The sequence below is a fragment of the Hyperoodon ampullatus genome (assembly GCF_949752795.1).
Source record: "Hyperoodon ampullatus genome assembly, chromosome: 9".
NCBI lineage: Eukaryota > Metazoa > Chordata > Mammalia > Artiodactyla > Ziphiidae > Hyperoodon > Hyperoodon ampullatus.
This window is the reverse complement of record NC_136922.1, coordinates 91062249-91086073: the sequence shown is the minus strand read 5'-3', so window position 1 is coordinate 91086073 and position 23825 is coordinate 91062249. Positions and strand designations below refer to the sequence as shown.

The window sequence follows — 23825 nt, the reverse complement described above, 5'->3', positions numbered from 1 at the left end:
AAGTTTCACCTTGTGCACTTGTGCTTGTGTTTTTAGTGATGTGTGCCACCTGGGTTGTTTTTTGTGCGTGTCTTTTAAGCTACTTCAACCTGTGTGATTTTAAGTTAAACTAGATGCTAACTCCACGTGTAAACTGCGGTGCTCAGCACCAGGTTGAAAGCAAAGCAGTGAGGACATCTGGGCAGCCTTGTGGAGCAGCCCTGTTCACAAAGAGAACAGCTCTGGCCAATTTGAAATGTAAACAGAATCTTTAATTTCCCTTCCTGTACCCGGGGGGCTCACCTTGCACTCCCTTGCCTGGGAGTGCATGCCTCCAGCAGGGAGCACTCCGCCTCTGCCGTTCCCCAGCAGAGCTTTCAAAAATGCAGATCTGGGAACAGATATATATGTATGACTGATTCACTTTGTTATAAAGCAGAAACTAATAAAAAAAAATAAAAATAAAATTTAAAAAAAATAAATAAAATAAAATTTTTAAAAAATGCAGATCCCCTCCTCCCCTCCCCCTAAGTTCTGGTGGGGGGCGAGGACTGGGAATTGACACTTTAACACCCAGCAAGCCTCAAATGGAGCCACGTTTGGGGACTGTTAAAGAAAAAATATTGTTAAAAATTATTTATGACACTTGTTAAAGACAAGTAAGGCAAACTTTATTCGAGGGGGCTACTCAGTAGGGTTTTACAGTGGGGGCAAAGTTGAGCTCAACTCCCAATACAAGGAAAAGTGGCAGGGTGGGGGGTCGGTGGATGGATGATTATTAACAGGAAACATAAGGGGTAAGAGGTGATTCTGGCTAAATTGACCTAACAGGATTCTTGCTGAGGGCGTCCGGGTGATTAGACACCACCTGGAAGATGGTGGCGGGTGAGGATCAGACGCGGGGAATGGGTGGACTTTGGTTAAATCAACTTAGCAGTATTCTTGCTAAAAGCGGACAATTTGGAGATGCACACGGAAGTCCAAAAGGCAGGGCCTAGTTGAGAAGAGTTCAGAGGAGCCTGACCTGGATGTGGTCAAGGAGAGACTGTCAGGACCCGGGACAGCGGGGCTGGCGTCTCCCATCAGCTGGGGAGTCAGGGCTCCACCGCCGAGGGCGCAGACAACGCGATCTGCCGACAGGGGGCGCGCCCGGGCCTCCGCTCCCGCGGGCGGCCGGAAGCCGGAAGTGCGGGGACGCGGCCGAGCCGGGGGAAGCGTCACGGTGCGCGCGGCGCCGGGGCCCGGTCGGCCCGCAGTACTCCGAACTCCCTACTATCGCCCAGAGTCAGACTCCCGGACCCGCCCCGGAAGCCAAGAAGGGGGCGCAGGCCCGGAGGCAGGAAGCCCTGCTGGAGGAGCGCCGGGAACGCGGGCGGCGCTGTTGCCGGTGAGGCCCTGCGTGGTTGTCACGCGTCCGCCCTCGCCCTCCTCCTGCAGGTCGGCACCGGTCTGGTCGCGCCAGGACGGCGCGGGGTCCCCGAGGGCTGCGGCGGCTGAGAATCGGGAGCTCTGGGCTAGGCATGCGCCCGCGGGGCCGCGCCGGGGCGTCCCAGGCCCTCACCCACCCCCAGCCGGCGGAGTCTGGAGGACCCGGGCGCGTGTCCCGGCCGGCCATTTCAAACTTTTTTGTGACTTTGTGCATACTGCTCAGTCTCAGTTCCTTATCTGTAAAATAGGCTTCAGAATATCTACCTCACGGTCAAATCAATGTATGCACCGACCGCCGCGCTGTGTTTGTGCCGGGCGGTTAGCGGTGCTCGTTAGATGTGGGAATGAGTATTAGCACCTCTTTAATTTAGGCAGAAGGCGCCCGCAGCTGCCTTCAGGTTTAACCGCTAAGTGGAGGGTGGAGCCCTGCACCCTTTGAGTCACAGGGTCGGGGCTGAGCTTTAGGAGGAGGGGCTGAGGTGGAATCCTGAGGCCCAGTAAGATGAGACACTCCCCCCAGCCCGGCGCCCCAGCTTCTGGATTCCTGACCCTACTGCTGGCTGAAATCTGACCGGTCAGAAGTATCTTTGGTGTAAGGGAGTGGGTGTTGGCCGGTGAAACCTCATTGTGAATCAAAAGGGCCTTGGAGCTCCCAGAAGAGGGAGTGAGAAGTCTGTGGTTGGGAGAAACAGAGGCGAGATCTTTGAGAGGTGTCTTAAGGGTAGGATAGTCTGGGCACTCTGGGGACCGTGAGCCTCTGGGGTGGAGAGGAGCAGGGGCACCTCCCTCTCTCTTTCCTCCTGGGAGGGTGTTCATCCCACTCCTCCCGTGTGGAATGGCTCAGTGCAGAGGCTCCTGGAGGCGTTGGGCCTGGCTGCCGGTGGGGCCCCTGGGCCCTGCGTGGAGGGCTGCTTCTCCCTGAGCCCCTCGCCTGCCTCTTCATGCTCTGTGAACGGCACATCTGCGTCTCCTGGGCCCTGCCCTGACCAGTAATTTCGGCTGATGCCTGGGAGTATTCTCGCTTAGTAGAATTCACTGGTCTTTGTTCTTTGTAGGAATTAAAGCTGGACTCCCACTCAGGACAAACAGACCTATAATTCCTGGTGTGATGAGAGAGTGGGATTTGCTGTCCTGAAGTCATTAAGCTTGGGCCCTGGTTCCTCGTCATGAGAGACTAGGGAGATGGAAGACTTAAAATCTGAGAATAAAAAAAGGGTGCTTCCCGCATGGATGACAGCCCAGGTGGCTGACAAGAGCACGGTGCAGGTGAAGACCCCCAAGAGGAGGAGAACAGCCACGGTGCCAGTGGCTGCAGCAAGGTGGGGCGGCTTCTGGTCCTCCTGGGGAGTTAGGACAGGGGGAGGGATTTGGGGCATCACAGTTGCCGGGGCCCAGTCTTCCCGTGTTGGCAGAACAGTGAAGTGGGGTGTTTCAGTCCACAGACCTCTCATCAGCTCTCGGGGGGTGCACAGGAAGTGAGCCGTGCCCTCCCAGACTGGCACCAGCTTCTGCCTCTCTCGGTGAATCTCCACCGCCAGACCCTCACTTGTCAGCTCCCGGATAGCGGCTCCCCGTCTCGGGTCACACACACCAGCCAAGCTCTCAGACGCCCGTTGTCCAAATTGCCAGCCTCTTCTCTTGCCCACAGAAATTGTGACCATCCACTGGGCAAGATGAGTGACGAGGTGGTCCAGTCTCCCTGCGGGTAGATCTTCAGGGACAGGTGGACAGGCTGCAGGTTGCTGTGCCGGCCTGAGATCAGAGGCTGTGGGGTGGGTTAGTTGAATGGTGGTAATGGCGGGGGTTTCTGGGCTGCCAGGGAGGGGATGCCCCTGCCCTCTCCCCTCGTGGTCCCAGGCGCTCACTGTCCCTCTCTGCCCTTCCCTTTCTAAGTTTTCTTCATTGGCCAGCCGTGATTTCTGGTCTGTGCCACCCTCCTTTACTGTGTTCATGCACTGCGGTGGGAGGGGGGTGGGTTGTGTCTTGGCTTGTTCGGTCTGCTCGCATCCACCGTGTGCGTGAGTTTGACTCTCAGAAGCCGGCCGTCATACCCTGTTTCCAGATCCTCAGGGGAGCGGGTGGAGGCTGGGAAGCCCCACACTGTTGCCCTGAGAACCCCCTGTGCCAGTCACTGGTTACAAGGATGCAGAAGCCACGTTGGTGCCCTGGGGAAGCTGCTGCTCCCAGCCCTGGGGGGCCAGGCCCTGAGACGCAGCTCTTGCTCTCATTCTCTCCTCCTGGTGATTCTGTGCCATCTCTAGCTTTGTGCTTTTCTTTCAGACTTCCTGCCACGAGGACTGTGTACTGCATGAATGAAGCTGAAATCGTAGACGTTGCTCTGGGGATCCTGATTGAGGTAAAGTCAGCTGTGTCTTTTCTTATGACCAGAAACTCTTGGTGGGCAGAAACTAGACCAGGGCCTGGTTCATGCTAATAAAAGAGGCGCCCTGCCTGTTGGGGTGGCCAGGAGCCCGCTCATCCGCAGCCCGCTCCCTGGTCGGTGGGCACCCGCTTGGGGCTGGAGACCTGGGAGGGCGCAGCTGTGCGAGGGAGGGCAGCCCTCTCTTTGGGTGACTGTGCTGGTGGCGTGTGGACGGGACAGAAGTCGTTAACTGCTCATGTCCTCTGGAGGGTCTCAGTCGGGCGAGGTGACTTCTGAGCACCGTACGGAGCACCACGCTGCTGAGTGTCTTGGCTTCCGGAAGCGAATGATAACTGTCCCACTTTAGAGTTGTACTTGATAGTACTTGATAGTACCTGATAGTTGCTCAGGGACTTCTATATATTCCTATCGCATTTATTCCTTGCAATAACCTGCTGATAGATATTATCATTAGTTACAATAAGTGATTTGGTGCCAGTAGGGAGAGGCTAAGGCCCACACTCAGGGTTCGTCTCCTGCGCTCCTTGCATTCTGTCACCCTGCCTTTCCACGTACATTTATTTCTAGTTTTCTTTCCTGTGGCGCTGTTCCTCAGGCCCCTGCCGCTGCTCTCCCAAGCTGGTCTCTACTTCTGCGCCATCTGAGAAGGGGTGGCGGGGAGGGGAGGGGTCGGGTGAAGGGAGGGAGGGGCCACCTGTGATTTGGGGGCGGGGCCTGACTCGTCCCATGCTGGCTTCACAGTTGCTTCTGGGCATGTTCTGCGTCACTGACAGATAAACCAGCACGTTAGGGAAGTAAAACCCCGTCTGTTTTGCCTGCCATTGCTTCTACTCAGCAGGGCCGAAAACAGGAAAAGCCGTTGGAACAGCTGCCTCTGGCAGGCGCTGATAAGCCAGAGCAGTCCCCGGCCAGCTCAGCGCCGCCGTCCCCGAGTCCCCGCGGGAGCAGAAGTGAGGACAGCGAGGACGAGGACTGTGGGGAAGACGGCCCTCCTCCGGGGCCTGCGGGTTCTGACTCGGCCTGCGGCAGTGGCCTCGAGGAGGACCAGGACGCGCTAAAATACGTCAGAGAGATATTTTTCAGCTAAGGGACAAAGTTCCAGGACTTTCTGCCCAGAGTGGCTGAAGGAAGCAGGGTTTCCCTCTTGGCCTGGGCACTGCCCTCAGACTGTCACGGCTTCTGCTCGCAGCTTTGCGCCTCTCTGGGCTGCGCAGATTCACCTTGGGAAGTGAGGAATCGGAATGAGCTCCCGTTAGAAATCCTCCCTGCACTGTGCTCTCTCCTCGCTCAGAGGGTCTGGGATCCCCACAGTCTGTTGTGTTGAGTTACCTGGTTCCAGGGAGATGAGGCTGTGGTGGTCAACTTACTGGAACCAAAGAGTCAACTTAATAATGTTTAAAGAAAAACAAGTATGACTGCTAAGTACACTGGAATTCCTACTGTTTGGCCTCCCTAAGGACGAAGCCTATTTCAAAAATAGCCTCCATCGCGAGGCAGTCGATCAGTCTGTGAGCCCTTGCTCGTCCAGCCCTGAACCAGACATCCTGCCACAGTGCTGGGCTCCGTCTAGGAGCCTGAGGCTCAGCGTACAGATTGGGAAGCCTCCTGACCAATCAGGCCTCCTCCCCCCGAGCTGCCACCTTTCTTCCACTTGGTGGCCTCGGCCTTGGTCCCTGGACAGTCGGAAAGCAAGAGTGGGACAGGAACCCAAAGGAGACACCAAGGACAAGACATCACACTAGAGTCCGTGTTTCTGCTTCTGTATTCAGTATGGCTTTTGACAGGCATAGGATGAGGCAATCACGTGCTGTACAGGTTTTCAATATATAGGTGCTGAAAAATATACAAAGTTCCCCAGTGCACGAGTTGTGCTTGTGTCTGTTCTGGGCCAGCGGTGAGAGGTGAGGGGATGCAGCATTCACGTGGATGTGGAACCGTTCAGTCCTGTTCACCTTCCTCTCCTGACCAGGGACCCGGTGTCTTCGGCTCCTGAACTCCCAGGTCACGTGCTGGGAGTGATCTGCCCGCTGACCCCCTGCTCTGTCGGGCTTCAGGCCCGGGAGCCTTTTCAGAGGAACCTTCAAAGCCACCAAGGCTGCTCTTCGTGCCCATGTGTTCTGTCTTCGGTGAATCCCTCAGATTATTCCTGGGCCTTGGGGAGCGTTGTCAGAGTGGAGGGGCTCATCGCGTTCTACCCGCCTTGGATGGAGACAGGGAGCTCGCCAGACAGGGCCCCCAGGGACCCTGAGGTGTTTCTTCATAAACCCTCACTGGGTTCCAGTCTGGCATTTGGCAACTTGTCCTGGAAATCTGGCCCCATGACAGGAAGCTTTATCTCCCCATTGTTCTGAGGATAAAGTAAGAATGGCTTGCTCAGATCAGTTAGTTAAAGCAGGAATTCTTGTGACAATGAGCTGTGTGGTTTTAGGGTGTCCTTGGGAACCTTACAAGTCCCAAAGAACACACAACCCTACACTAAGAAGCCGAGGGAGCCCTTGCTGCCTGTTCTTGACGTCCGGTGCCCTACCCTCTCCGCGGTGGGTCTCGTCTGCTAGATCTTGAGATCAGCATTAGCTATGAAACAGGATGGCTGAGAAGACACAGCAGCCCGTGAATTCTCTGGCACCTTTTCTGAGCATAGTTCAAACAGAACCCTTGCAATCACGTAAGCCTTTAGACAGAGCTAGCAGCTCTCAAGTTCTTGTCCTTTGCCCTCTGAGGGAACACGACTGTGGCCATAAGCAAGAGGATGAGTAAGCCCTGGGCAACACCCAGAGCTAGCAACCCAGGCCCCAGGAGGGAGAGCTGGAGCCACTTCCATGTGTAGGTGAGGAAGAGGCCCAGGCCGCTGGCCAGCAGCATGGAGGACGTGGCCAGGAAGCCCACGGCCAGCTGCCACTCCCCCTCATTACTGTTGCACCAGGCCAGGAGGAGAGGCAGGGGGACGAAGAGGGTGAGGACCAGGGCCCCGTACACGCCAAGCCTGGCCAGGGCCAGGCCAACTCGAGGCACCCCCAGGGCCTCCAGCTCAGGGAACTGGTGACACTGTAGGGCTCCAGTGCCCTCGTTCCAAAGACAGAAGTTGTAGAAGCCAATTCTGAGGTTGGGCAAGTCGATAAGGTTGCCGGCCTTCCAGAGGAGAGCAAAGAACAGCAGGAAGATCACTGTGACTGTGAGTGTCATGATTCCCAGGAACAGCAGTTGGTTACTCTGCCTTGACCTTAGGACAGGCATCTTCTCCTGTGCTTCGCAGGGCGCCTTCCTGGGTACCTGCAGGAAGTCACGCCGTGAGTGTCCGGTTCTCCCTGTCTCCCTCCCAGTTTCTTCTCAAGCTCATGCTCTCCCTTCTGGAATTCCATAAAAACCTGTGGCAAACTCCCTTCAAGACAGCCAAACCACAACCAAGACATCTGGGGTAACCTCCAGGCGGGCTCCAGGGGCTAAGTCCTCAGCTGCCTCTCTGGGCCGAGATCAGGAGGAAGGGCCCTCCTGGCAGCTTTGAGGGTGGGAAAGATCGTAACTGAATGCCCTTTGGCGTGAGACTTTGCTGAATCTGATTTTTCCTTAGGATTAATATCTAAAACTGCAATCATGGGTCAAGGGTAGCAATATTTTTTAGTGATTTTACTGCATTTTGCCAAATTGATCTACAGGAAACTTGCCTTCTCTAGTCCCTCCATAGTATATAGTATCGATACATATAGGATGTACCTTCGTCATCTTTTTGGAGAAATCTTTTCACTAAGTTTTTAATCAGAAGGACTTCTCCAAATTGGCCTCTCAAACAATAGTCTGCATACTATGCCTTTATACTTGTAAATTTGCCAATATAGAACAAAACAGCCATTTCCATCCTGAAGTGCGTAGGGGCATAGGGTCAGAACACAGGGTGGTGTCCTGCAGTGCACCCGGCCAGGGCTGCCCGTGGTGTGGGCAGTGCAGGGAGTGGTGGCCAGTGGTGGCCTTGGAGAGAGGCCCAGAGGCAGCCCTGGGGATCAGTTTCTGGAGGGACCCCTTGAGAGGCGCAGCCCCTCACCTTTTCCAGAGCTGGCTGGAGGGTCTGCCTGACCACTCCCACACTTGTCCTGCGCGTGGGAAAACAAAGCGTGGTGAGAGGGGGCAGGATGTGGAACACACTGAGGGGGAGGGCAGCATCAGTCCACGCGGGCTGCTACAGCAAATTACCGTGGACGGGGCGGCTTGTCAACAACAGAGGTTTCTTTCTCTCAGTTCTGGCGGCAAGTCCAAAATCAGGGCACCGGCTGATTCGGAGTGTGGTAAGGGCTCAACTTTTTCTGCGTCCTCACATGGTGGAAGGGACCAGGAACTCTCTGGGGCCTCTTTTTTAAGGGCACCGATCCCATTCTAATCACCTCCCAAAGGACCCACTTACAAATACTGTCTCGTTGGGGGTTAGGTTTCAACATACGAATTTTGGGGGGACACATGTTCAGTCTGCAGTAGGTGGCTGATGAGAATACAGATTTATCAGTGACTCCTTTGGCAGAGACAGAAAGATTTATCAGGTATAAAAAGGGTGTGTTTAGTCCACGGTGTTAGATTGGTACGGTAAGAAGTTTTAACCAGTGCAGCCCACAGGATGGGAAAAATTCCCAACAGGAACATAGTTTGCACGGTTTTACATATTAACAAATGTTTGTAAAAGCCTGTATCTCCATTTTTAATGGATTTAGGTATTTCGGGGTGTAGGATGGATTTCCAGGACTGGAATCCGGATTTACACCATTGTGCAATGGGAAATAAGATTTGACTTGCCTCCATGGTCCAGGTTGGGAGTTGGGGTGCCTTTGTGTAAATGCTCCCTCTTACTTCTCCTATTTCAAGCCTGTTACACTTGAGCTAAGAAAAAAATATATATATTATTAAGCTTAATGCAAAAAGATTCCTGGGGCTTCTCAGAGGAGACTGCCTGAGCCACGTCACGCAGCAGCTCCCCAGGCACCCAGGGCCTTTGTTTCTGACTTCCTCTTCTCTCTCGAGGTTTTCAACAGAGAGTGAGACAAAATAAATTGGAGCTAGGAAGCCCATGAGCAGTTGTGTGGAGAAGGCGGTAGTCCCTGATTTACTTCCTCTCACCCCTTTATGCACATAGAATTCAGTCCCAACTCCTATGCCTGGTACGTGAGGCTCACCACGATCTGGTACGGCTGGCTCACCACGATCTGGTACGGCTTAGAACTCGAACTTGGGTTCTCCAGTGAGGCCCAGCTCCCTTTGGTCTTCCCTCCTTGCTTTGCTTTGTCCGGCGCCTGCCCACTGTCCCCGTTCCCGACTGCCCACCCGCTCAGGCACTCCACCTCCTCAAGTCCTCCCCTGTTCTCTGCCCCTCTGAGTCCTACTACTTTTTCACCAGCTTTCTCAGACTACTTCAGCCCACACTCTGATATAGCTGAAGGCCAAGATTATGCTCCCACTAGCTGTTTTATCCCAGAATGGTGCGTGATACACAGTAGGAACTCTTTTTTTTTTTTGAATGAATGAAAATGACATGTAGCGGCCTTTAGGTCCTGCATGTACTTATCTAACAAAATGGCAAAGCTTCTTGAGGTGAGGGGCCGTGTTTTACGTCTCGTATATACTCAGTGCTGGGATGGCTCCTCCGTGCTTCGTGTTGGGATGTGGACAGAGGGGTTGGGGGCTAGTCCTAGCTTTTTTTTTCTAAACAACTTCCCAGTAAAACAACATGGTTATTTGGTTGGAAAACCCTAAGGTACTCTTCTCTGCCTTGCTAAGAGCTTACCTTGTTTTGTTTTGTTTTGGCTTTTAACAATCCTAGTATTCATGTTGTCACCACAATGAGCTTTTTCATTCCCTTTAGATGATAAGCCTGTGCTTCCTTCAGAGGGCAGAAGGGGACACTGCTGAGTCACTGTTGCTATTTTTAGGTGAAGTTTTCCTGTTTATAATAAAGTAATGCATGTTGGTTGTAGAAAACTAGAAAAATGCACGAAATTATGGAGACAAGACTAAAAATCGTCTATAACTTCAAGGTTGTAGAAGTAGCCACTCAACGACACATTTCCTTCTATAATGTTGTTTTACATAGCTGGGACCACGTAAATATATGTGCTTGTATCCCTCTTTGTAAACATCATTATAGCATTAATATTTCCCTTTGTCACTAGAAGTGTTTCCTAAACAATATTTTTAACGGCTGCATTAGCTGTTCTATTGTGTATGGTTTATATATTCTTACGATGTTGTTTTATAATATTAAAAATAATGCCACGGTGACTATGTTTGTGAATCAGTTTATCCCTCCACCAGCAGTTTAAGAGAGTACTTATCTCATCTTATCCTCCCGGATTGAATTTTCTTGTCTTTTCATCTTTGATAACGAAAAATGACACAGCATTGCTATACTGTTTCTTTTTAATGAGCAAGGTTTAACGTTTTTTAAGTGTTTGTTGACCGGCTCTGTTTTTTTCTCTTGGGAGTGCTGTCATTTTTTTTTTTTTTTCTTTCTATCATTTTCAGTTTTGGTTTCTGTTTGTCAGTGTATATGAGCTCTTTATAAATAAAGGCTGCTAGCCTTTTGCCGTCACAACGGTCATCGTAAAGCATAACCCTTTTGTGGCAGTGGGGCCCCTGGACCAAGACATAGATCTTGACTCTGAGTGAGTGTGTGGAGTGTGTTCACGCTTGTCACCGGAGAGCCCAGGGCAGCAGAGTCCCAGTTAGAGAAGCAGAAGGAGAACACTCCCAGACAGTGCATTCGAGGCAGTTTGTTTGCTTTTGTTTTTTAGTTTAAGTACCTCTGAAGTTTTCACATTGATGGGATGATGGCTGAAAGAGGCACAGACATAGTATCCTGATCTTCTAAGTTATGTTCTTGCCCCCTTCATGTTAAAAGAGTGAAACTTTCATGAGGTCGTGTCTGAGGGAGGATTGGCGCTCTGGCAGATTGTCGCACTGAAAATCCCTCTGGCCGCCCACGCCCCGAGTATAGGACACCCGGCAGGCAGAGAACGGGTGACCAGAGAGCTTTTCCCAGCATAGGTTTCACCCCTGGCCTGTCCCTTGACTGTAAGGGACACTTGAGAAGGGCTGATGGAGCAGGGAGGCCGGCTCTTGCCACCGACACTGGCTTGTTTACTTCAGATGGCTGAAGGTCTACCACGTGCTCTCTTGAGTTCCAGAGTCAAAGTGGACTTTGACTGCTTTGCTTTGACAGCGAACTGCTGCCCGTAGACCTTTATTTCCGTTTTAGAGAAGGTCTGTAGCTCCAGTCTCCAGCTCCCAAACACTTCTTTCTTTTATGCTAAAATATCTATCAGCTTAATCATTATGCGGCTGCTGTATACAGATGTTGATCATACACTTATTTATAACTTCTGATTTGTTACTGCTCTAATCATGACTTCACATATCACATTTTCATCTTATCCCAACATACGAGATTCCCCACAAAACTCCTTTCTCTACATTGACTTAGCAAAAATACCCACTCCCAAATCACCCACCTCATTCTGTTTTGTCAGTTCATTCTTCCTGCCTGAACGTCTAATGATATTCAGTAACAAGACTTCATATACAGCTGGGGCTTATTTAGTTTCTCGCCATTTTGCCCGAGTTCACCATCTGCATGCCTCTGTCCCGAATGGTGCCCCCGAGGGTAGCCTCCTGGAGCACCCTGCACTGGCGCTCATATCAGGGCACCGCTTGTCCACCACCGGGAGATTCTGCTCCGTTCATCAAGTGTTTAATGAGCCCTTATAGGTGCCCATCGGAGAGGAAGGCAAGTTCCTGTAAGTGTCCCCTTCAGTCCGAGCTCCCCCTCCAGAGGGCTCCAGAGGGTGGGGATGAGACTCTCGAACGTTTGAATTCCTCGGCCAGGGAATGATACAGTGTGCTGTGCCCGCAGGTGTGTAAATGTCCTGGAACTTGTTAACAAGGGTGACTCGTGACGCCAAGGGCGCCCACTTTCCAGGGACAACATTAACAATAACTTGGCCTTCTCCTGCTTCTTTGGGATCAGGACTCCCCAGTGCTGTTAGTGCCCATGTCACCTCCTGGACCTCTTCCCCCGTTATTCCTGCTCTCCACTCCCTCCCCCAGCTTCTGCCACGTTGGCTCCTTTCGCATTTTCCAAAAACTTGAGGCAAGCTCAGGACTTTGCACTTGCATTCCTCGCCTGGGGTGCTCTTCTGTTATCACGTGTCTGCCTCCCTTGGGTCTCTGCTCAAAGGTCCCTTTCTCAGTGGCGCCATCCCTGGTCGGCATTTTGAAGCCGTAGCAGCCCCTCCGCGGCACCGGCACCGCTCCCCCTGCGGTCCTTCCCTGCTCTTCCTCCTTGCCGTTTTCCACCATCTAACGTGCTGAATGTTTTCTTTTGTCTTCCACCTACAACCCTCAGTAGAATGTAAACTTCATGTGGGCAAGGAATTTTATCTGTTAGGCAAATCAGACAAAAATCTATGGCTGCCCGTCTCTCTCAAAATCTGCCTTTAACTGTTATATCCGCAACACCAGGACTACCTGGCACATTATGGGCACGCAGTAAGTATCCACTGAGTGACCTCTGAATGGTTTCGTGAACGTCAGCCATGGCACATAGAGCTTCGTAAATGCCTCCTTCTATTTTTTTTTTGCGGTACGCGGGCCTCTCACTGTTGGGGCCTCTCCCGTTGCGGAGCACAGGCTCCGGACGCGCACGCTCAGCGGCCATGGCTCACGGGCCCAGCTGCTCCGCTGCATGTGGGATCCTCCCGGACCGGGGCACGAACCTGTGTCCCCTGCATCGGCAGGCGGACTCTCAACCACTGCGCCACCAGGGAAGCCCTCCTTCTATTTTTTTGACCTGAATCTCTGTCCTATTTCTCCTCCTTCTCTGTTTTTTATTCTTCCCGTTCCCTAAATGTAAGTTTCCTCAAGCTTGTCCCCTTTCTCAGACCTGTATGTGAGCCTGTAGCTAGCTTCAGGCGTTGGACACTGTGAGGCCCCTTGCAAAGAGGGACTCAGGTGTGGTGAGGCCCCGCCCCGCCCCAGCAGGAGCAGTTGCTGCCATGACCTGGCAGAACTTGGATGTTATAATTTTGCTGTCAGGCACTACACAGTTTGCAAGTTTTGTGGAACAGAAGCTTGAAAGAAAAACGGATGGGTTTTTAGTTTATCGGCTACAGATTCATCTCCCGGCCTTCCTTCTCATTAATGACTTAAGAAAGCTATCAGGGACCTTAGAGGGCAGAACTTGCTTTGAGAAGTCTTTGTGATCACTGGAGGTGTCTAAGAAGGAATCTAGTTTGATTGAGGGCTTATTAATGATTAAATACTGACCTCAAAATCTTTTTGAGCATTTACTCTGTGCCAGGCCCTGTACTAAGCACTTAGCAGGTATTCTTAAGTTTTCACTATGAGAGCACATTTAATGTTATTATCTTCACTTTCCAGAGGAGAAAACTGAGGCTTAGTGAGGCTCAATAACTTCCCCAAGTGAGCCTGGTCAGGCCTGTCGGGCAGAATTGTGAAATCACTGTAAGAACCTGAGCCTTGTCTCCCGAGGTCTGGCCCTCACATGCATCATCCTCTTTAATCTTCACGGCCACAGTGTGTGGACATCGCATTATTCTCCTCTTGTATGGGGGTGACACTGAGCTTAGACTTTGAAGCTGTGTGTCCTGGGTTCAAATCCCTGCTCTACCATTTACTGGCTACCTGAATGTCTCTCTGCCCAGTTTTCTCATCTGCAAAATGGGTATAACAATAGAACTTGTTTTGTAAATGTTATGGAAATTAAGTGAGGTGATTTATGTGCAGCATGTGGAACATTACCTAGTATTACTTAAATTATTATTATCATAGAGAGGAAACTGAGGCTCAGAGAAGTGACATTCTTGAGGAGACACTAGTACTGGAGTTCAGAACAGAGCTTCCCTGGAGGACCTGGACTCCAGGAAGCTGGCCTCACTGGTGGCTGGCGCCGACGACTCTGGGATGGTGTGAGGGTCTGGGATGGTGTGAGGGATGTGGTGGTGAAGAGTGTGGACCTTAGCGCGCCAGACCACCGCAGTTCAGGCTGCTGTCCTGTCGCTCATAGTGCGTGACCTTGGTCATTCATAGTGCGTGACCTTGGGTATGTTGGAGTCTACATTCCCGCCCTTAACGCGCCTGCGGGCCTGTCCCTGGGGGCTGTTGTGAGACTGAAGTGAGTTAATTTGATCTGCACAGGTGGACTGCTGCCTGCTCTGGTGCCAGGGTGGAGGCTGGGGTCCAGGGGAGACAGGGGACACGAGGGAAGAGCAGGGCAGGGGCAGAGGGTGGGGCTGCGAGGTGACTGGCGGGGAGCGCAGCCCAGGGAAGAAAATAGGAGCGGAAGAAGGTCAGCAAAACAGACTCTGACAGAGGAGAGAGCCGGCTTGCATCCAGCTGAGCTCACTGGGCACCAGTGTGCTTGTGGCTTGGGTGTGGCTCCTGACGAAAATAAAAAGGGAAGAAGAAAGGGAAATGTGTCATATTTGCTTTGGCAGAAACGTGAGCTCAGGTTCTTACTTTTGAAAACAAGGCCACAGCGCTGTTTCCCAAATGTTGTAAGATGGAAGCAGCAGCCTGGGTTTCAGATGCCGCGTGGACGGCCGGGCCAGCAGTAGCTTTTTATGGAACACTGTGACGTCTGGATTTACTTAATTTTTCCATGTAAATAAAAACAGCTTTGCCAGCAGAAACATGATGACACCGTGAGACTGCAGCGTGGAGTCGGCGCACTCGCCGCCCCCTCCGTCTCCAGCAAGCTATTGCAGTAGACTGTCTCAGTGGCTCCATTAATATTAACTTGCTGTTTGTCCAGTTGTTTTGCTGCTCATTAGCCCTGCTAGTAAGCAGATGATCCAGCTGGGAGCAAAGGTCAGAAAAAAATTTAGCGCGGTGTGTGGGGGGGAAATCCTTAAAAATGAGCAAACGCCTGCACCTTGGGACCCATCCTCGCTTGGTTTTTACTGGGGGGACTTCGCAGTGCAGTTTACGGGGGGACCAAGGTTCACAGGCCCCAAGGCAGAGTTTGAAGACAGATAACAGTACCAGCAAAGAGTGGACGGCCTTGGCCGTCACCCTCGATTGTGCTGCTCCTGCCCTCTGTCCTGCACTCACGTGGAGAGCCCCTGCCTCCCTTCTGCTGATGAGGCCAGGGTTTCCTCTTGTGACTCCAGCGATGATACATGTTGGACGGTTGCCTGAGTCACAGGCCCTGGGGAATCAGTAACATGCGGGGCAAAGCAGGGGCTTGCCTTCCTTGAGCTTGCCCTCTGGTTGGGGAGACAAACACCAAACATGTATTTTTAAAAAGATAATTACAATTTTTGAAGAGGTTTGGGAGGCAAATAAACAGGGTGATGTGAAGGAGAGAACCTGGTAGAAGGAAGTGATGGGTCTCCATTGGAGGGTCAGGGAAGGCCTGTCTGTGAAGGAGACATTTGATTTGAGGCCTGAGGGGTGTGAAAGAGCCAGGGGAAGCGCCTTCTAGAAACGGAGTGCAGTGGTTATAAATACCGGCTTGGGAGAGGAACAGACCAGGGGCTGGGTGACAGCCCAGTGACTGAGGGGACAGGACGAGGCTGGACTGGTGAGCGGACCCAGGTCCCTGAGGACCTTGGAGGCCAGGGTGAGAGGTTTGGATTATCTCCTCACTAGGTGCTTCATTAACTCAAGCCCCTGCTCCCCCAGACCTAAGGCGCGAGGCCCCAGGTGGCGGGGCTGAAGGTGCGGAGAGTTCCTGAGCTGGGGTTGGAGCAGTGCCAGGCGTTGTCTCTGGCGGTTCTGCCCACTAGCCCTGCTGTAAAACTAGTGAACGCAGTTTGCCCCCAGCAGTCAGAAGGAAAGAAGAGGAAGGAGAGAATGATAGACGGTCACTTAGACTCAGACCTTCAGTTTTGCAGAAGTTATTTTGAGAGTTGGCTGGAAAGGAGGCTAAGCTTTCTCAGACTTCACCTCCATCCCCCCCACACAGGAGGATGTGGTTCTTACCTGGAGAGTTTGTAACGCATATGAAATGGCTTTGTAACTCACTAAAATAACTCAAAGAAAGCAAATCACAGACAAACGGAGCAACAGGTGCTATGGGGCCTCTCCCTGCATCCCTCAGAAAGCGCATCTTTCCCTGGTCACTCTTAGGCGGGTGCTGACCGAGGCCTGATGCTTGCTGGTGGGCGGGATGCTGCAGGAAGGGGCCGGGGTCGCTGCTCCTTTGTGTTCTCTGCTCTGCCAGGGTCTCGGCTGTTAGTACCTCCACCTCCCTCCTGCTGCTGAGTGGGCAGGGGATCTGTGTCCTCACAGAAGAGCTGGGGGTCGGGGGCGTCCCCTCCCAAAGTCTATTCAAGTCTAGATTTGGGGCTGACCAAGGTAAGTTGTACATCGGGACTCAGAAAATGAGGCGGCCCCAGTGGCCCAGCCCAGGTCCCAAATCTAAACCCAAGTCAGCCTGCCTGGGAAACACCTGTCAAGGAACCCTAACATACACCAATCACAGTCTTCCAGCAGCCTGGGCCAGCTCACCTTCCCCAGGAAATAGGACCTGCTGGCTACGAGGTCGAGGCTTCATCATAAGCCACGTTGCCTCTTCTAATGCTCTGACCCACATCCCTAGAAAGACTGCTCCACCGCTTGCGAGGCGCCGTGCTCCCTGGATCTGTGGATCGTTTTCCCTTGGACGAAGGAATGCGTAAACTCATTACTAAATTATTTCAGTTCTGTCATGTTGACAGGGCTGAGACCGCTGAGGTGGTATGAGCCCAGGGGTATAGAATAAAGCCCTGCAAAAAGTCTCAGTTTCTGCGAGAACATACTGTGCGTGCGTGTGAAGATTAAACTTCCAAAGATATTTATTATATTAGTTAATTCACCTTAAGCTGTAGTTGACTTGAAGAGGCCTAAGGCAGGCTAGAGTCACTGAGGTCATTGCAGTGTCCAGCTCCCAGGTAGAAATAACTGAGGGGAATGTGGGCTCAATAGAACAGAATGGCAGGGATACTGGATGGACAGCTCAGAGAGCAGAATGTCTCAGAAAAGCCATGTATCTGAAGTTAATACACCATAAAATTGGTGTTATAATTCAGTGGAAGACAGGGTTTTCCACTGACTAATGCTGAAGCAATTGATTATTTAAAACAAAAGAAAACTATTTTAGGGCCTCATCTCACTCCACATACCAAAATAAATCTCACATGGATCCAATAGTGGAGTGTAAGGAACAAACAGACAAAAGAAAAAAAAAAGATATAGAAAAAAGTAAATATTTGATTTATGAATGAGAAAGAACGCTCTGAGCTTAAAAGCAAATTGAAACTACAAAGAAAAAAGCAGTACAGATTTAACTATTAAAATATACATTTCTGTACGACAAAATGTAAAATTAAAAGTCAGTGATCATGGAGGGCTTCCCTAGTGGCACAGTGGTTAGGAATCTGCCTGCCAATGCAGGGGACACGGGTTCGAGACCTGGTCCGAGAAGATCCCACATGTCACAGAGCAACTAAGCCCGTGTGCCACAGCTACTGAGCCTGCACTCCAGAGCCCGCGAGCCACAACTACTGAGCCCTTGCACCACAACTACAGAAGCCCACACACCTAGAGCCTGTGCTCCGCCATAAGAGAAGCCACCGCACCGCAATGAAGAGTAGCCCCCGCTCGTCGCAACTAGAGAAAGCCGGAGCACAGCAAAGAAGACCCAATGCAGCCACCCCCCCCAAAAAAAGTCAGTGAGTGTGGAAAAATATCTGCAACAAACATGAACTGGTTAATATACCTAATATAACAAACGTTCATGCAAACAGATAAGAAGAACATTAATCTCCATAAAAATGGACAAGGCATATGAAGAGATATTTCACATAAGAAGGAATGCAAAATAGTTAACTGTAAAAAACCTCTTTTGTTTATTTGTACCCTCCACCAAATGTGTGAGGGTTTTTCCCCACCAAGGAATTCTCTGTGACACCTGGATGTCCTATAATTTAACTTAATTCTGACACTATCTACCTGGAGATAGCATCAGATCCCACAGGCTAAGGGGTCAGTGCCACAAGCCGAGCGCTGCCCCCGCCCCCAGTGCAAGTCTAGGATAACTTCGAGTTTCCCATGACCCCCTCCTTGGGTTTGATTAATTTGCTAGAGTGGCTCACACAGAACTCAGGAAAACAGCCTACTTACTAGAATACTCATTCATCATAGAAGGATACAACTCAGGAACAGCCACCCAGAAGATGCACAGGGCAAAGGGTCGGGGGAAGGGTCGTGGAGCTTCCATGCCCTCTCTAGGCCTGTCACCCTCCTGGCATCTCCGTGTGTCCACCAACCCAGAAGCTCTTGAACCCTGTACTTCAGGGATTTTTATGGAGGTTTCATTACGTAGGTATGATTGATTGAATCATTGGCCACTGGTGATTGAACTCAGGCTCCAGCCACTCTCACCTCCCTAGAGGTTGGGGGCTGGGGTGGTGGTTTCCCCTGGCAGCCGGCCCCATCCTTAGCGACTTGCCAAAAGTCGAGTCATTAACAACTCAGAGGTGGTTGAAAAGGGTTTGTAATGAATTAAAAAAAGACACCTTTACCTCTGTTATCACTAAGGAAGTTCCAAGGGTTTTAGGAGCTCTGTGCCAGAAATGGGGACAGAGACCAAACACATATTTCTTATTATAAAACACTATCACATTAACTAACATGAAAAAAACGTCTATACCTCATGTAATGTAATCAAAGATATGCCAAGTAAAATAACCTATAAGTTTCCCTATTAAAACTGCAGCTAGGGGCTTCCCTGGTGGCTCAGTGGTTGAGAGTCTGCCTGCCAGTGCAGGGGACACGGGTTCGAGCCCTGGTCTGGGAGGACCCCACGTGCCACGGAGCAACTGGGCACGTGAGCCACAAGTACTGAGTCTGCGCGTCTGGAGCCTGGGCTGCACAACGAGAGGCCGCGACAGTGGGGCCTGCGCACCGCGATGAAGAGTTGCCCCCGCTTGCCACGACTGGAGAAGGCCCTCGCGCAGAAACGGGGACCCAGCACAGCCAAAAATAAATGAATAAATAAATAAATTAAAACTGCAGCTAAAAACACTGATATCAAGAGTGCAGTAAAACTGACATTTTCATATAATGATGGTGGATGTGAAAATTCTTAGAAACATTCTGGGAGGCAGTATGGCAAAAGGCACTGAAAACCCTAAAAATCATCATACCTTTTGGCCAAGTAATTCCACTTAGGAGTCTACCCTAAGGCAGCAATCAGAAATGCAATCAATGATTTATATACAGGAATGTTCATCACAGTATTACTTTGGCAAAAAATGAGAAGCAACTTGAATGCCCAACATTAGAATTAAATTATGACATATCAAGATACTAAAACTCTATGCAGCCTTTAGAAGAACCAGGTCTGAAATCACGCTTTATAGTATGACTGCAAGAAAGAGACTAAGGAATTGTTCTAAAATGTTAATGTTTGCCCTGATATCTCTGGGCATTATGGGTAAGAGTTCCTTTCTTTTTGCATTAAAAATATTTCCAGAGTCATGTGTTATATTTATGTAAAAGTGAAATTTAGAAAACGAACAATCTTAGTGATTAGATAAAGCAGGGGGTTAGCTGGAAAGAGAGTTGAGAAAGGGGAATATACGAAATCAAAAGGAGAACGTCGTATGCACGGATTCGGGACTTTGGGAGAGATGGGGTTTAGGAAGAAGATACTGAAAAATGCATTTCAGCTGTCATGAGGGAGGGAGGAAGGATAAGTCGCATACATACGTGTATTTATCTCTTCCCAAAGAGCCTTTGATTTTACAGGTGAGGAAGCATATTGGAAATTATTAGGGAAATAGCCCACGTTTAAAAAAAAATCTTTTAAGATCTGCACCAACTGAACTAAAATCCCACCATGCATTTCCATCAAGGTGTGAAAAGCAATGTAGTCTAATAACATAGGGTCTGAAAATCTCTTAGACCCTCTTGTCTTCTGAGTCAAGAACACAGGTCTTTCTGACAATCTTAGTCCACAGTGCGTATTTTAAGAACTCATGGTGTTTCCTGTAACTACCCGTTTAGCTACTGCGAGTCAGTGATCTGCTTTTGTTTGGTGGCCTATTTCTGATGAAGAATCCACTTCATGCGTCACAAACCGTTATTTGTACAGACTCGGTGCAAGACCCTGCTGCCCACAGTTGTCCCCTGCATTTCTAACCAGTTATACTGGCATTACCTGCACCACTTCTGAGGCCAGAGTCGCACAGGGTGATGCTGCAGGGAGCAGGGAGAAGGAGGGAAGAGCAGAGCTCACGAAGGTGGGTCTGTATCCGGGGGAAGGTCCCCAGACCCTGACTGCCAGTCGTTTCCCCGGGCCCATGGCTAGAACGCAGGGTCTGAGAGGAAAGCTGACTTGTCTTGCAGAGAGGCAGGCATCTGGGCGAGCTGTGGGGCATGTAGGGTAGGTACTTACCAAAAAGAAGATGCGGAACCCCCAAAACACTCATAAAGAGGAGGAGCAGGAAATCAGGCTCGCTTGATTCTTCTCTCTCGCTGCCTCCTAATGTCAGGTTCCAGAAACGAGGCCGGTGGGGACGGGAACGATGCAGCCCCGAGCATAAGCCCCGAGCTTATGACCGGCTGGCAGGCGCAGTTGTGCCTAAGTAAACAGCTCTCTGAACTTTGTCACATTTGTGCTGACTGATGACACTATCCCCTGATTTCACTTTCATTTCTTGCCGGTGGCTCCTGACTTTTCAGAAAGAAAGATGTAAACAACATTGTTGTTCCCCAAACCGGCCACTTTGCCCACACCTGAACCAACCAACCAATAGACTTAAAGAGGCAGGTAAGTGTCTTGATTATATCACACCACAATTCCAGAAAGGAAACTGGCCAAGACACTCTCAAAACTCCTAATGTTTTAAACCAAGGTAAATACAACCTAGACTCTTACTCAGAAGGGACCCTCCAGGTCATCTGGTCTGAGATCCCAGACCCAGGTCACCACTGGGGAAGCAGTTAGGCATCTGTCCTCTCCTTTTCAGAAATCAGCTTTGTAGGATGACTGGGCATCCCTGGACACAAATCCTTGTTGTCCTAGTGTCCTCACCAGGGTGTTTAGGCCCATGCTAGAACAGCTGGAATATCTTATTTCAAAATAAGAGCAGAACGGAGCTTTTATTTTTGTAATCATAGGGGCTCCTAGCCAGAGTTTAAAAATTGCTTTCTACGCTCACATGACCAGCTGGAAATTCCAATTTGGGGTTAAGCTCAGTTAAGTCAGTAGACAGCTACCGAGTAATATTGCTGAATCCTCCAGGGTTCCTCTTCCCCTCCCTGGCCTTCCCTCAAAGGAGTTCTTTGAACTGCTACATTTTTTTCTCCTTTGTAGTTCTTTTAAACTCAAACCCTAGAAAGAGGTGATATAGGTGCTGTGATCTAATAGGAAGGAAGAACAGAAACTCTGGGATCAAGGAGCTCTGCTACAGATTAGTGAATTATTTAACCTCTCTGAGCATCAGGGTCTCGTGTAAAATGGAAACAATACCTACTTTGCATGGCTGTTGTGGAAATTGGAGATAATGCATTGAAGGTTCTTAGTACAGTACTGGGCACACAGTAATGGTAGCTGTTATTAAAAGCAGAATTTCTGAATATCTTGTCTAGCCTTCATAATAATGCCTTCAAGGCAGAGATAAAATTAATTTTTTGGTACTGGTATAAACTAGTCACGCTGAAACCTGAACACTGGTGAATGAAGTGACACAATATAGAAGAGATAAAAGTATACATTTAAGAATTTTATTTGAAGTTAGAATGCACATAGTTTTTAAAGAGTCAAGAATTCATCAAAGATTGTTATAGAAAACAGTAGTCCCACACTAGCACCTTCTTCTTCTCCAGGGTAAGCGCCTCATCTGTTTTACCTGATTCTTTAGGTATTTACCTCTGCTCTGTAAGTAACATGCTGATAATGGTACTTCTTGATTTTTCAGTTTCCGGCATAATCTTTTGACTCTCAACTATAGAAGATGAAGATGTAGCTTTCTTCTTCCTGACGCATGTTCCACAAGTCCTAATTCCCTCTTCCAAATTGGTTATTATTTTGTTTAAATTGGTACTCAGTGTCTACAATATTATAACGATGTAAATACCATATATAGTAGCTGAGCCACACAGAAAATGATGATTTCTTTTCCTTTCCTGCATAATTTTTTGTCTTTTTCTGGAGATGATACTCGCCTTAACTTTTTGTTTGTTTGCTTGGTTTTCTGTGTACTTAACACTAACCCAACCCTTAAATCTTCATAATTTATTTTTTCAAGGAATTTGTAGGCATGGTACTTGATGTCTTCCCAAGATAGTCTCCCCCGGAGCCTTCCCAACAAGTCTGGGCTGATACACAGCTGTCATCCTGGCATTTCATTTCACTACCACCATCCTGGGGTTCTCATTGCCTCTGTCCAATGTTGGATCTCATATTTCCTGTGTCAGAAGCTTTTCTTGATCTATTCTTTTTTTTTTTTTTTTTTTTTTTTGCTGTACGCGGGCCTCTCACTGTTGTGGCCTCTCCCGTTGTGGAGCACAGGCTCCGGACACGCAGGCTCAGCGGCCATGGCTCACGGGCCCAGCTGCTCCACGGCATGTGGGATCTTCCCGGACCGGGGCACGAACCCGTGTCCCCTGCACTGGCAGGTGGACTCTCAACCACTGTGCCACCAGGGAAGCCCTCTATTCTTAAATTTGATCAAAGCTAGAAGAGTATAGAATTTTAGGTTAAAAATAATTTGCCTTTATAATTTTGAAAGTCTTGTTCCATACCATCTAGCTTTCACTAGAAGTTGAGAAGTTTAAAGCCATTCTGCTTTCTAGCTTCCAAAATGGCCTCCTCTCCTAGTCTCATCCTTGTAGCTTTATCTTAAAAGATAAAATTGTTATTTTAGTAGGTTTTTGAGAAGGAGCATGTGTGTTCTTCTCAAAAGGATAAAAAAAAAAGGATAAATATGTGTCTAAATATGTGTCCAGTATGCCAGTTTTTACTGAAAGTCTAATTTTTTTTTTTTTAAACCCTTGGAGGGCTCTTTTTAGCCGTCTCTTTCACTGGTTCCCTCTGACAACATAGTGGTCCTCTAGTAGAGTTTGTCACTCTTATCAAGCTACTAGCCTCCTCTTAATTGCTAACCACCCAAATCTCTGTTGTTTTCGACAGCACCCTTAGGCTTGAACTTCTCCACATTCTGTTCCAAACAAATCAGTATAGGTAGGGAGAACTTCAGAGCTCTTAGTTCTTATGGAATGCCTCTCCTCCTGGGGCAAACTATCTGAGCCACAGCTGTGGAGCTGGGGGTGGAGGCAGCGATCCACTTCTTCTAGAGGAACACCTCTGCTTTTTGAGTGTGGTGCTGGGTGGGGCGGTAGCCGCTGGTCTTTTTACCCTGCATGGAACCTCCACCCTATGAACAAGCTTGGGCAAATGTGACTGGGACTCCAGCTTCTTGGCCTGCTGAACCTGGGGAAGAGCCTTTGTCTTGTCCTCCACTCAGCCCTCTGGTTGGGTGGAGGACAGGTGGCTCTGACCTCTTGGCTGTACTTGCCTGGAATTTAGCCTCTGAAATAAAGGTAGGGGCATGAGAAATGCTAGCAGCCTGCCTTGCCTGGGGAGATACCATAGCCCTTGACTGGGAGCTGTGGGAGTGCTATTCCTGTGTCCTTGGTCACACGCTTGGGAGAGTGGAATTTCCCTCATACTGAACTGGGGTGAAGGGAGAAATGGGTTGTGGCTTAAGTGCCACAAACTCTCACTGCTCTTACTGAGATTTGTTAGATTTTCTTGAATAAATGTTTCTTCACTTGTTGTGTGCCCTTAGGACAACTTCTAAAGACTTACTTTTTTTTTAAAAACCAGTTTTGGTATTCTCACTGGGGAGTGGATGGAGGATTTTCTCAGGGTGCAGTTCTAGAACTGGATTTGTGCCCCTTTATTGTTTTTTAAAGGGAAAAGTTTTAACTTCATATAATCTAAAGACGTTTAGCCAGCAAAGAGTATCATGAACAAATCCGAAATGACAAA

General features: G+C 49.7%; 2 protein-coding genes across 2 annotated transcripts; one reads left to right on the top strand and one right to left on the bottom strand.

Annotated features, from left to right (window-relative positions):
* Positions 1 to 2589: 2589 nt before the first annotated feature.
* CYREN (cell cycle regulator of NHEJ) lies at positions 2590 to 4877 on the top strand (the record flags this gene model as incomplete). The annotated part of the gene is made up of 3 exons (XM_079711155.1): positions 2590 to 2726; positions 3688 to 3763; positions 4626 to 4877. The coding sequence occupies 3 exons, from the start codon at positions 2590 to 2592 to the stop codon at positions 4875 to 4877; spliced, it is 465 nt and encodes a 154-aa protein (XP_079567281.1).
* A 1586-nt stretch (positions 4878 to 6463) lies between these two features.
* On the bottom strand, positions 6464 to 7024 carry TMEM140 (transmembrane protein 140; the record flags this gene model as incomplete). Its single annotated transcript, XM_079711653.1, has 1 exon — positions 6464 to 7024. One exon carries the CDS (start codon positions 7022 to 7024, stop codon positions 6464 to 6466), a length of 561 nt encoding a protein of 186 aa, XP_079567779.1.
* Between the last annotated feature and the right edge of the window lie 16801 nt (positions 7025 to 23825).